This window comes from Schistocerca gregaria, chromosome 3 (assembly GCF_023897955.1).
Source record: "Schistocerca gregaria isolate iqSchGreg1 chromosome 3, iqSchGreg1.2, whole genome shotgun sequence".
Lineage (NCBI taxonomy): Eukaryota > Metazoa > Arthropoda > Insecta > Orthoptera > Acrididae > Schistocerca > Schistocerca gregaria.
The window spans coordinates 386,921,518-386,935,177 of NC_064922.1; the positions used below are offsets into that span (position 1 = coordinate 386,921,518).

At 38.5% G+C, this 13,660-nt stretch overlaps 2 protein-coding genes across 6 annotated transcripts in view; one reads left to right on the plus strand and one right to left on the minus strand.

Moving 5' to 3' along the window:
• Window positions 1-11,906, minus strand: part of LOC126354987 (integrator complex subunit 5) — a 118,608-nt gene extending 106,702 nt beyond the window's left edge. Inside the window, exons 1-2 of one of the 5 annotated variants that reach the window (XM_050005083.1) lie at window positions 11,470-11,906; window positions 9,652-9,890 (exon numbers count right to left, since the gene is read on the minus strand). In XM_050005083.1, coding sequence (XP_049861040.1) covers window positions 9,652-9,888 — 237 coding nt within the window. In that variant the 5' untranslated portion in view covers window positions 9,889-9,890; window positions 11,470-11,906. Of the gene's footprint in view, window positions 1-9,651; window positions 9,891-11,469 lie in introns of those variants that run through there. The other 4 variants (XM_050005081.1, XM_050005085.1, XM_050005084.1 and 1 more) reach the window with 4 other exon arrangements.
• A 203-nt stretch (window positions 11,907-12,109) lies between these two features.
• LOC126354990 (N-alpha-acetyltransferase 10-like) lies at window positions 12,110-13,041 on the plus strand. The gene has a single exon (XM_050005090.1). It carries the CDS (start codon window positions 12,292-12,294, stop codon window positions 12,835-12,837), a length of 546 nt encoding a protein of 181 aa, XP_049861047.1. The 5' UTR covers window positions 12,110-12,291; the 3' UTR covers window positions 12,838-13,041.
• Window positions 13,042-13,660: the final 619 nt, after the last annotated feature.

Here is a 13,660-nt window from a genome sequence, read left to right on the forward strand (position 1 = left end):
AAAGTGCTCTGCCATCTGAGCTACCCGAGAATGACTCACGCCCCGTCCTCACAGCCTTACTTCTGTCAGTATCGCATCTCTTACTTCCAAACTTCACAGAAGCTCTCCTGCGAACCTTACAGAACTAGCACCCCTGAAAGAAAGGATATTGTGGAGACATGGCTTAGTGATAGCCTGTTCCGCAAGGTTCGCAGGAGAGCTACTGTGAAGTTTGGAAGGTAGGAGACAAGATACTGGCAGAAAGAAGGCTGTGAGGACGGGGCGTGAATCATCTTTGGGTAGCTCAGATGGTAGAGCACTTGCCTGCGAAAGACAAAGGTCCGAGTTCGAATCTTGGTCCAGCATACAGTTTTAATCTGCCAGGAAGTTTCATTCCCAGAAGATAGTAACGCAACTCACCAGAAGATAAGTATTCACTAATTCTTACTTCACCATGCTGAAATAATGGAGACATTTCGGTAGCGGACTTCCCAAGTTTAACGGAAAATTTGATAGCCTACTGTTGCTCTACAGAATGATCCATTGTGCTACGTTACATAAACTCAAAACAGGGTTGACAGAAACGCACATCCTGACTCTCCGGCAGCTCTCAGCCGAATGAGACAAAGAGCATTTTGAAGCTAACACAAGCTAACACCCCCGTTCACTTAGCCCAGCCAGTTACAACACACTGTGGTGTGTCATAGCGTCAGAAAAAAATTTGTCGCATTACTTATGGAATGCACTCTGAACGATCGTACTTTTGATAAGCAGCATATGCGTGATATTGAGTCAAATCCCTTTCAGAAACAATTCTACAACAAATATGTGCTAAGGACATTGGAAGGCAGTTTTGTGGATCACTTCTGCCGCCCATCTTGAAAGCAGGTGTGACCTGTTCTTTCTTTCAACTACTGGGCACAGTTTTTTGTTTGAAGGCTCAACAACAGGTTACAAAATACAGAGGGAGCTAACTCAGCTGTGAATTGGGTAAGAATCTAATAGAGATTACCTTGGGGCCTGGGGATTTGTTCAGTTGCAATGTTTTCAGCTGTTTCTCAATGCCACTGACACCAATACCTATTTCACTTATCTTTTCAGTGGTACAAGAATTAAGCTGGGGCAATATTACTGGGATTCTGTCTGTAAAGGAACATTTGAAGACAGAGTTAAGCATTTCTGCTTTAATTTTACTACTCTCAGCTTCAGTTCCAGTCTCACCCACGGGGGACACTGACTTTAGTGCTGCTAACAGCCTTTACATGTGACCACAATTCTTTGGGTTTGTGAAAGATCATTTGACAATAATCTGCTACAGAAATCACTGAAGACTTCATGTATTGCTCTCTTCACTGCCAAACATGTTTCATTCAGCATCCCTCTATCTACAGCCCTATGCTTTGTTTTATGCTTTTCATGCATGAGTCTCTGTTTCTTCTTTTTTTTCCCCCTAGTTACTGTATACCATGGACAGTTTCTCCCATTATGGACTGTTCTATTGGGTTCATATCCATCCAGTGCATGGTCAACTACTCTTTTAAACTTAAGCCATATTATCTCCACATGTTACTGTCAGCTAAAGGTTTCCAGCTCCTCACTGAGGTACGACAATATTATTTCTCTGTCTAGTTTTCTGAACACATAAATCTTTCTGCTTGTTTTACTTATCCTGTGTGTTTTGGTGTTCCTTGTAGCTATAACTGTGTTAAGGTTACTGATAGTAGTTACAATGTGGACTACCTCAAATATTAAGGTCTGTTTGTGGCAATCAGATCTAACGTGTTTCCATCATGAGTGTGGTTCTGAACTATCTGTTCTAGGTAGTTTTCAGAAAAGGCATTTAGCAAAAATAGGATCAAATAGTTCACTTGAAGACAATGTATTAAAAATATCAGCCCACAAAACTTCAAACAATTAAACATAATAGTAATACCTTTTACTGAAATTAACAGAGTTATAGAAGTTCTAAAAAATAAAAGCTCAGATCGTACTGATGGAATTTCAAACACAAGTCTGATGGTTTGTTCTAACTTAACATATAATGCCCTTAGTGATACATGTAATGAATAACTGGCACAGAGAATTTTTCCAGAGAGATTAAAAGATTAAGAACAATGACAAGAAAAATTTAAATAATGTTGCTCTTTCAGTAAATACTACAGGCCTTAAATAATAAAATATCACCAGTTAGTATTTTTTGTGGTCTTTCCAAGTTGCTTGATTGCACAGATCATCTTGTTCTCTTAGAAAAACTAAGTTTTATGGAATTGATGGCTTTAAAAGCAACGTGTTTGAATCATAATTAACAAATAGAATGCCAAAAGTTGCACTGAATAATTCAAACAAAGTTGGAAGGAGAAAAAATTTTAGTAACTGTGGAGAAATAATGAAGGGCATCCCACAGGGTTCAATTTCGGGTCCACTCTTATTCTTTAAATATGTGAATTACCTTCCACTTTTATGAAACGGAACTGGTGCTTTCGCTAAAGATACTGTAGTGCTATGATAAACCTAATTAGAAAGAAAGCAACAGAAGAGAGTCTTAGTGGTGTTACTCATAGAATTATTTTGTAATTCAGTAACTTTTGAGAAAACACCTAAATTCATTTCTGTACAACTACCACAGAGTCATATCAACAATTGATATAGTGCACAAACAGCAGCCAGCAAACAGTGTAGAATGCTCCAAATTTTTGGTTATGCATACTGATGAAAACTTTACCTGGAAGAAGCATTTTTCTAAGTCCATAGACAGTTATGCTCAGCTACTTCTGCCCTTCGCATAAATGCTAGTCTTGGGGACAAACAAATCAATCTCCTAATATTAATGAATAATTTTCTGCAGTAACTCAGAATCAAAGTATTAACTTCACAAAAGTAAGCAGTAAAAATAATATGTGGTGTTCACCAACGGTCATCTAACAGGCACCTCTTTGAGGTGTTAGGTACTGTAACTGTGCCATCCAAGCATAATAGTTGCAAATAAAATTCATCATAAATTAACCATCACAATTTGAGAAACATAATGATGTCCATGTCCACAACATAACAGGAAAAAAATGACCTTTATTACCCATTATTAAAGATGTCAGACGCTAGCAACAAACATTTTTTATCTTTACCCGATAACATAATGTTTCACAGATAGCAAAGCAAGTTTTAAATGTAACCTAAAATCATTTCTTCTGGATAAGTCCTTTTCTATTCCATGGGCGAAATTTCATTTAAAAACTAGTATAATGTAAGAAGACTAGTTTTAAGTGTAGCTGCCATGAGTAAGACGGACAAATAAAATCTTCATTAATTATATATATTATCACGTATACACATCCTGTAAATTGCCTCATTCCACATAATTTCAATTAAAAAAACCATTCATATGCTCAATGGAATATATAGCTAACCAACTAACATAAGTTTTGAAAGCATCCTTTAAGAAGAGGTCACAATAAATGTTCATAAAAATAAGTGTTACAGTTACTTTCTAGGCCTTCTTGTAAATACCAGCCATATGGATCAGTTTAATGAAATAAAAAAATGTCAAAATAATTGTACATTTTAATAATGCGTGTACAAAATGACACTAATGACAAACTAACCTGTTGTCAGAGCAGAGTTATATAACTGAACCACTAATAGAATTTTTCAGAGAAACTTTATGCTTTCCTCAAACACAAAAATGGCATTAATAAATTTTAGTAGTTCTGCATTAGTGAAGAGGTGTTCAACATGCTTGCACTCACTGCTGTGGTTGTCCTCTATCTGAGTAATATCAACACTATTAAATAAAAATATATTAAAAACAAAGATTCCAAGACTTACCAAGCGGGAAAGCGCCGGCAGACAGGCACATGAACAAAACACACAAACACACACACACACAGAATTACGAGCTTTCGCAACTGGCAGTTGCTTCGTCAGGAAAGAGGGAAGGAGAGGGAAAAATGAAAGGATGTGGGTTTTAAGGGAGAGGGTGAGTCATTCCAATCCCGGGAGCGGAAAGACTTCCCTTAGGGGAAAAAAAGGTCAGGTGTACACTCGCACGCACACACACACACACACACACACACACACACACACACACACACACATATCCATCCGCACATACACAGACACAAGCAGACATATTTAAAGGCAAAGAGTAAGGGCAGAGATGTCAGTTGAGGCGGAAGTACAGAGGCAAAGAAGTAGTTGAAAGACAGGTGAGGTATGAGCGGCGGCAACTTGAAATTAGCGGAGGTTGAGGCCTGGCGGATATCGAGAAGAGAGGATACACTGAAGGGCGAGTTCCCATCTCCGGAGTTCGGATAGGTTGGTGTTGGTGGGAAGTATCCAGATAACTCGGACGGTGTAACACTGTGCCAAGATGTGCTGGCCGTGCATCAAGGCATGTTTAGCCACAGGGTGATCCTCATTACCAACAAACACTGTCTGCCTGTGTCCATTCATGCGAATGGACAGTTTGTTGCTGGTCATTCCCACATAGAAAGCGTCACAGTGCAGGCAGGTCAGTTGGTAAATCACGTGGGTGCTTTCACATGTGGCTCTCCCTTTGATCGTGTACACCTTCCGGGTTACAGGACTGGAGTAGGTGGTGGTGGGAGGGTGCATAGGACAGGTTTTACACCGGGGGCAGTTGCAAGGGTAGGAGCCAGAGGGTAGGGAAGGTGGTTTGAGGATTTCATAGGGATGAACCAAGAGGTTACGAAGGTTAGGTGGACGGCGGAAAGACACTCTTGGTGGAGTGGGGAGGATTTCATGAAGGATGGATCTCATTTCGGGGCAGGATTTTAGGAAGTCGTATCCCTGCTGGAGAGCCACATTCAAGGTCTGATCCAGTCCCGGGAAGTATTCTGTCACAAGTGGATCCCCAAACCACCTTCCCTACCCTCTGGCTCCTACCCTTGCAACCGCCCCCGGTGTAAAACCTGTCCTATGCACCCTCCCACCACCACCTACTCCAGTCCTGTAACCCGGAAGGTGTACACGATCAAAGGGAGAGCCACATGTGAAAGCACAAACGTGATTTACCAACTGACCTGCCTGCACTGAGACGCTTTCTATGTGGGAATGACCAGCAACAAACTGTCCATTCGCATGAATGGACACAGGCAGACAGTGTTTGTTGGTAATGAGGATCACCCTGTGGCTAAACATGCCTTGATGCACGGCCAGCACATCTTGGCACAGTGTTACACCGTCCGAGTTATCTGGATACTTCCCACCAACACCAACCTATCCGAACTCCGGAGATGAGAACTCGCCCTTCAGTATATCCTCTCTTCTCGATATCCGCCAGGCCTCAACCTCCGCTAATTTCAAGTTGCCGCCGCTCATACCTCACCTGTCTTTCAACAACTTCTTTGCCTCTGTACTTCCGCCTCGACTGACATCTCTGCCCTTACTCTTTGCCTTTAAATATGTCTGCTTGTGTCTGTGTATGTGCAGATGGATGTGTGTGTGTGTGTGTGTGTGTGTGTGTGTGTGTGTGTGTGTGTGTGTGTGTGTGTGTGTGAGTGTGTGCGTGAGTGTACACCTGTCCTTTTTTTCCCCTAAGGGAAGTCTTTCCGCTCCCGGGATTGGAATGACTCCTTACCCTCTCCCTTAAAACCCACATCCTTTCATTTTTCCCTCTCCTTCCCTCTTTCCTGACGAAGCAACTGCCAGTTGCGAAAGCTCGTAATTCTGTGTGTGTGTGTTTGTGTGTTTTGTTCATGTGCCTGTCTGCCGGCGCTTTCCCGCTTGGTAAGTCTTGGAATCTTTGTTTTTAATATATTTTTCCCATGTGGAAGTTTCTTTCTATTTTATTTACATCATCTATTAAATAAAAACTATTACAATTTAAGTAAACTGATTATTCTGTCACTGAATGAATTAAGACTAAAGACCTTCTGTTTGCCACTTATCACATACATTGAAACAGGATGCACTACATAAACTACAGACACAATTAGAAGAACAATTTCATACTTATAACTTAAGACACAAATTGTAGTTGTTCAAAAGAATAATTTATTTAGTAAACTGTTTCTTGCGTTATTAAAAAATAAAAAAGACAGTTCATTAAATAGATGCATACTGTATGGCATTTATCTGTTGCTGAAACTTATAATAGCAGAAAGAAAATGAAATATGAAACTCCACATTTAAAATGTATTTAGGCAAGGGAATACTGTTATGGCATTGTTTGACTGTTCCGCAGATTCATAAATAACAGCTATTGATATTAGTGGCCCCAATACTGAAAAACAATTAAGACTACTCAATGTGAAGAAGATACCAGGGACTGGTGGAATTCCAGTTAGATTTTACACTGAATACATTGTGGGATTAGCTCCTTTCCTAGGTCATGTTTATTGAAAATCTCCTGTGCAATGAATGGTCCTGTATGACTGGAAAAGAGTACAGGACACTCCTGCTTATAAAATAAGTATAAGACCAAATGTATGGAATTGCATATAAATATCCCTGACATCTTTAATTTGTCCATTTCATATGGAATGCGTCAACTGTGATTGTATTATAAATTTATGTAATAATTTTTTCTGATTCAGTTATTTTTCCTACTAATATTTAATTACCTTGATGTGTTTCAGCAGCTTGCTCAATTTTTTGTTAATATTTAATTAGCAAGACTTGTTTTGGCAGCTGTCTGTCACAGAATCCCAGACCATATTCTGAACTCAAACATTATGAAGTTTCTGGTGGAAAACAAGCTTCTCTTAAAGAATCAACACAGATTCAGGAAAAGGCACTCATATGAAACACACCATATAGAAGTATAAGTCTTTTTGTTGTGTCTGTCTGTGACTCAACATCAGCCCCTGTACGGTGAGTAAACAGTCTATCCTTTCCATAACATTTTGTTATACCATCCTTGATTTTCCATTGTTTGATCATGTTAAACACACTTTGCCTTATTGGTACGCAACATCTCACAAGCAATATATGTAAGTAAACAGGTGGATTCTAACTTCTTAGACTTAGAAAAGTCATTCAACACTATACCACATAGTCAACCACTAGCCAAAATATGATCCAATGATGTATCTTGCCAAGTGTGTAACTGGATTGATAAATATTCAACTAACACAAAGAAAAGTTATACTAGACAACGAACGATCTATGGAAATGAAAGTAACGAAGGTTGTTCTCCTCGGGAGCATAATAGGACATTTGACGCTCTCAATATAAATTAAGAATTTATAAGAAAGGATAAGCCACACTATAAGATTGTTTGATGATGATGTCGTTTCAAAAGTGGAAACAGAGAAAAACATGGACAAAAATTGCACTTACAGTAGTGACAATGTTCTTTAAATGTGGATGAAAGTATGATAATGCCTATAAGAGACAGAAAGAATCCAACAGTACTGGAGTAGAAGATTAGTGGTGAACATTTTGAGCTCATCATAAAACAATGTGCGGTCCTAAAACATTTGACTGCACTCTGCCCAGCGCAAAGATGCAAAACACCATCAAGAAGGTGCTGACTCACACGCCAATGGAAAGGGCAGGCAGTGCCACACCTCCAGGAAGACAGTTCAGCACCCTTACCAGCTGCCCATCCTTGGTCGGGGCCCGTTTGGTCAGAGACTTCAACAGCATCAGTACTGAGTAATAGGAAGACAATACTTAATCTGCATTCTGTGAGTATTAATAGTCTGTCAAAGTAATTGCATTTAGGAGGCACAGGAATCACATCAAAACAGCTCATAACAAGAAGTTAAAATTTGTTTCTTTTCTTTTTAGAAATAAAGTGTTCTATTAATATCCAAGTGTTATATACAGATCATTTTGGATTCCTGCCACCAGCCATTGCAACTTCTCTCCTTCCTTGTTTGTGTTTGTGCCGACGCCAAAAGTACCCACACCACACATAGCATTTAGAAGGCAGACCACAAGGAGAGAAAAATGGAATGAACATGTAAAATCAGTATAAGGGAAAGTGAATGGAAGTTCTGTTGGAAGGATTCTGGAAGACTGCAGTGAATCTGCAATTGAAATTGCACAGAAGACACTAGTTTGTCAAATTCTAGAGCACTGTTCCCACATTTCAAGGGGCATGACAATAGATATCGAACAAATTCGGACACACACTGCTAGGATTGTAACAGGCCTATGAAGACCATACACAATTCCAACAGAAAAAATGTTAAAATGTGTGTGAAAACTTATGGGACTTAACTGCTAAGGTCATCAGTCCCTAAGCCTGCACACTACTTAACCTAAATTATCCTAAGGACAAACACACACACCCATGCCCGAGGGAGGACTCGAACCTCCGCCGGGACCAGCCGCATGCAACATAAACACGCAGCGGACTTCAATGGAAATCCTTGGAAGAAAGAAGCCATTATTTTTGCAAAACCCTGGTGTGTAAATTTAGACAACCATTATTCAAAGAAGGTTGTATAATCACCATGCTGCCACCATTTTATATCTTTAGTAGGGATCATGTGAATATGATAAGAGAGGCATATATACAGTTATTGGTGAATTACCAGAGTCTGCAATACCGCCCATCTGCTTTGACCAATGACATTATCACCATTTCAAAAGCCTCTATTTCAAGTGTATCCAACATAGCCATCAAAATATTGATCATAACAGTCACAAAAATACAAATAACTCACAAACCAGCTCAGTGACTAAACCCAATGCAGTTATTGGGGCAAGCATGTGTTTTGGGAGGGAAGAAATAATAATTCAATAACAAAAACAACATTACTGTACATGGTGCAACACACTGCAAAAAACTAAACACACGAAACTGCCAAAAAATAAAACCTAATAAAACCATACACATCATAAGGTAATGGTATGCCAGACTTCAGTTAATCTATATGGCTCATCCTAGACCATGATACATACAACTAAAAAAGCTGTTACCCCAAATTCTCATAAACCTAAATAGTTCAACCCAAGACTGGAATAATCTTTTCTGTCTATATTTTGTTTCTGCTATATGTGGAACAGAGTTACTATTACATTTACTATTTCAAATAATAAATAGCAATGAAGTATACATAGCAGTACAATATCGAATTCATGGAACCGATATAGCTAAACCCTAGGTCATATTACCATTAACGCCCCCTCTCCCCCACAAGTATGAATTCCGGTATCCCGATCTCCAGTAAACATATATAGCTCAACCCTAGACTGTGGTACTAATAACCCCTCTCCACAATTATAAAAGCCAGGTCCCAACCTTCAGTTAACCTATACAGCTCAACCCTAGTCCAGATACCAATATACCCCAACCACAAGTACAAAAGAACATTTCACTTTAATTCCGCGACAAACGCATCACAGCACAACGCAACTTCATCAAGGGTCTAAGCTGACTTACAGTACCCTACAACCAAGTATACCCATTATTTTTTGCTCGCTCAATATGTGAACGGAATGGATAAGAAATCAAACAGTGATACGATTTACCCTTGGTCACACACCATACATTTGTTAGCAGAGTATATATGTAGGTGTATAAAATCTATGTTTTTGTGTGGTGATTATACATTTACAGCAACATTTGCAAATGCATATACAATGCAATACTGATTTCTCTATCCAAATTAGGTATGTGCTAAGTATGCCTTACATACACAGGATTACAGAAAATGATTACAAGGAAAACACACAGTAGTATAAATGGTGTTCTCCTACCTTCTGCCCTGCTGCAGTTTCACTCATGTATTTGGAAACTGAACCTTCAAATAATGTACAAAAGTATTCAAGCACAGCATCCCTTGTAGCTGGTAGAGTCTTCAGCAATGACAGTGCTCTGCGTGCAAGTTCTAATGGATTTGTCTTCACTGACCTGGTTGCTCCTGCAAGGAATGCTCGCAGTTCACTGAGCAGGTCATGAGACGGCACAGCTTTGATAACACTTGTCCCAGCCATACCTGTGAAAAATTTAACTTTAGTTTGGTCTCATCATAATACATTACTATCTACATTCTTCCCTTTGTCCCTTTGTAGGCACAAAATATTACTTCACTTGATGAAAGTTAGCAATCCCTTTTCATAAATTGCCACCAATAACAGAATTAAGAGTTGTATCTTGTACTTTATGTAGTTTTAAAATAACACAGGACTCTTGATTAATTATTTTGTGAGAAAAAACCTTCATTATGCTATCTGATGGGAGGTTGTGAAATGAGGGAGCCCCAGCTCCTACTGTGCCACTCATTTTCAAACAAAATCTGGCAAAACTGAGAGCAGACGTAAAAAGAAAGATGTCTTTTGAATGCAACTATGTTACACTGCTGCACAGTTTAACCGATAAAGCTGGCAAACTTTCAAACAAATTCTGTTGTTTGTTACAAGTCTTAACTTCTTTGTAACACTGAGCTCCATAGTTGACTGACACTAACACTGATAATTAATGAAAATCACCCTAGCTATATTAACACTCATTTCTTGTGCCACAACCAGTTTCGTTCTTTCAGAACAACATCAGGTTGCCGAGTTGCATCAGTATCATGACATAAAAGGTGTAATTGTTATATGTGACATTAATGACAAAATCGAGAAATGATTATGACATAAACATTCTGCCGACCGCCTAGCAAGCAGTAAGTGCATGCAACATGGCATTTGTACTAAAATTAAGAAACACAGCAATGTTTAAGTGATCATCGTTTCCCCAATTTTGTCACATATAACAACCATATCTTTTATATTACGGTACAATATTAGCACAATGCGGTAACCTATGTTCTGAAATAACGAAACCAGTTGTAACACATTAATGTTTTTATACAGCTGTAATGGTTTCCTTGAATCATTACTATTATTTTAACTGCAGCTCATTTTACAAGTTGGTAAAGCAGTAGGCCCAATGTATGTACCAGCACAAAGTGAACATATCTACTGTACATATGATAAATACATACAAGTTAAAATAACTTGAAAAGTTTGTTTTAATGTGTTGAAGCTATTACGGGAATGGTTGTTCCTAGCAGAAAAGTAGAGTGTGTTTTCATCTGCAGTGGCTACAGTTTAATGAAGTTATCGGATTTCATTTCTGTGTTCACATAGCTTGGATTATAGTAACAAGATTATTTATCACAGTTATCCCAATGGAACGTGATGCGTGAAAATACAAACTACGAAATCCTCATTTTGCGTGTGATACAGTCGAGCCCCAACTTCGTCAAATTATTTTGTACTATTCTGAAAATAATTCCCCACTGTTGTTCAAAACATAACAATGGTGTTATTACATCTTTTCTAGTAAAGTTTCCAAAAATGGAAATGAGTGGATCTTCTTACTTGTCTTTCAATTGCGATAACTATAATAGTTAACACTAAAAAGAAAAAGCATATTTTTTTTACTACAGTTGGCAAAAATTCATAGAATTGACAAAACAGTTAAATAGCACTGCAGAGAAAAACGCTCTATCTTCGACAGGTACTTTTAAATGAAATCTACCTAATTATACTTCTTCTTTATGTTGATTTATCTAAAAAGATACAAACCTGTTACTTCAAATACAATATTGAAGTCCGGTCCGCAAATAAACACAAACAGCGCGAACTACTCGTTTTATCGACAATATTATTATCGACCAGTCGACATATAAGCTTCGCGCGGTCGAATGATAGTCGTTTATTGAGTCGTGTACGATGATAATGTGACTCTTTGAACGTTCAGTTTGCGATGATTGCGTAGGGGAAAGAAGGGTGCAGTGGTACTTTTCTTGTACTGTGCTAACTTTTGCCAGAAATCTTTTGAAGAGGTAGTTCCCATTCCTTTAGACATTATTACTTTTCTAATCTAACAGCTGTTTTGTATGTAATCAAAATGGCGTGTTTGCTGTGATGAGTGCATGCTCCTCATTCGACTGGGTGTTATGATTCAAATTAGCATTTTTTAAATATTTACAAAAGGAGTGATTTATAGACATTAGTTTTTCTGTTACTATGAAGGAGTTGTTATTAGCAATATTCTCTCTGATCTCGGCCTTGTTGTTAGTGTTGTTGATTGTCGTTATAGGTGAGGGCTGTTTTGTTTGTATGACTTCGTGTTCCTTATACATCAAACGATGTCAAATGACCAATACTATCTCGGTTACAGGTTGGTACCTCGTGTGGAAACTCTTTCTGTCGCGGTTCCGTTTTGTAAGGGAACTGCTTGGTGGCATGAACGAACCTCCACAACCTCCTGCTGAACAAAGGCCTGCTCGACCAAGAAGAAAGTACAGGAAAGAGTGATCGCATTTTCTCATCCAGACGACTCCGAACTGTTGCCCTGAACTGTGTAAAATTTGTAATTGAAGGATACATTTGAAAATAATCAAAATGAATATACGATGCGCGAAACCGGAAGACCTAATGAACATGCAGCATTGTAATTTATTGTGTCTGCCAGAGAATTATCAAATGAAATATTACTTTTACCATGGTTTGTCATGGCCTCAATTAAGTTACGTAGCAGAAGACGAAAAGGGGCAGATTGTAGGTTACGTGCTCGCTAAAATGGAAGAAGATAGTGAAGACAATCCTCATGGTCATATTACGTCGTTAGCGGTAAAACGTTCCCATCGAAGACTAGGTCTGGCTCAGAAATTAATGGACCAGGCATCAAGAGCAATGGTTGAGTGCTTTAACGCGAAGTATGTATCATTACACGTCAGGAAAAGTAACAGAGCTGCCCTAAATCTTTATACAACAACGCTCAAATTCACAATTTCTGAAATTGAACCTAAGTACTATGCCGATGGCGAAGATGCGTACGCTATGAAGAGGGATTTATCGTTATTTGCAGCCCAGATGCCTTCGTGTGATACAAACACAACGATTGACACCAAAAATGTTGATGATAAAGTTTTGTCAGAAAGATTGTGATATCATTTCTGGGTCATTTGGTGAAAACTTGTTGCAGTACATAAGTGGAAGCTGGAACATATCTTGTTCCAATTCAGTGGAAGTGTTTTTACTAATTATATGAGTAAATACCACTAAGGAGAAGTTCTAGTACTTTAATCTGTATTATTACTTGTAATCATGATCTGTGCAGTTTTTGGAAAAATACAATTCTGTCAAAAATAACTAATGGATTCAATGACCAATGGTTGTGACATACCCCATACTCATATCTTACAATTGATCATTTTATTTACATGTTAACAGATTTGAATGTGATGTCCATAGCCATTATTGCAATTTTCCCCATGTTGTGTGAAATTATATCACCTGTTATAATTTTAATTCATCACACTTTGGTCTCTCAGTTCTAAATTGCAAATATATTATTTTTGTGTGTGTGATTATACATAACCCAGCCCCGTCTCAATTTGGGGGGGGGGGGGGGGGGTTATAGTTGCTGAGAGAGAAAAATGGCCACTGGCAGGGAAGTAACCTCCATCATGGTTTGGTTGAGTTTGTACTGAAAGTGACGAAAACAATCAAAAGGGCATTTGCCATCATTCCAAATCTTTCTTGGTTATATGGCAATGTTAGTATGTTGGCTGTATATATTTTGTGTGTCCTCATCCATATTCTGCAAACCATTGTGGGATGCATGTTGACATAAGTAGGCTTTCATGATATATGCTTAGTTGGTGCCTACCTTCAAGTGTCAGTGACAATTCAGTTTTTTGAGCATAACTGTGATGCTTTGCTTGGGTCATTGCCCCTTTGTGTTGCCTTTTTTTGTGTACAGTATATC

What these genes read in the sequence shown, in the direction of transcription:
- LOC126354990 (XM_050005090.1), top strand. Translation starts at nt 12,292, where the DNA reads ATGAATATACGATGCGCGAAACCGGAAGACCTAATGAACATGCAGCAT.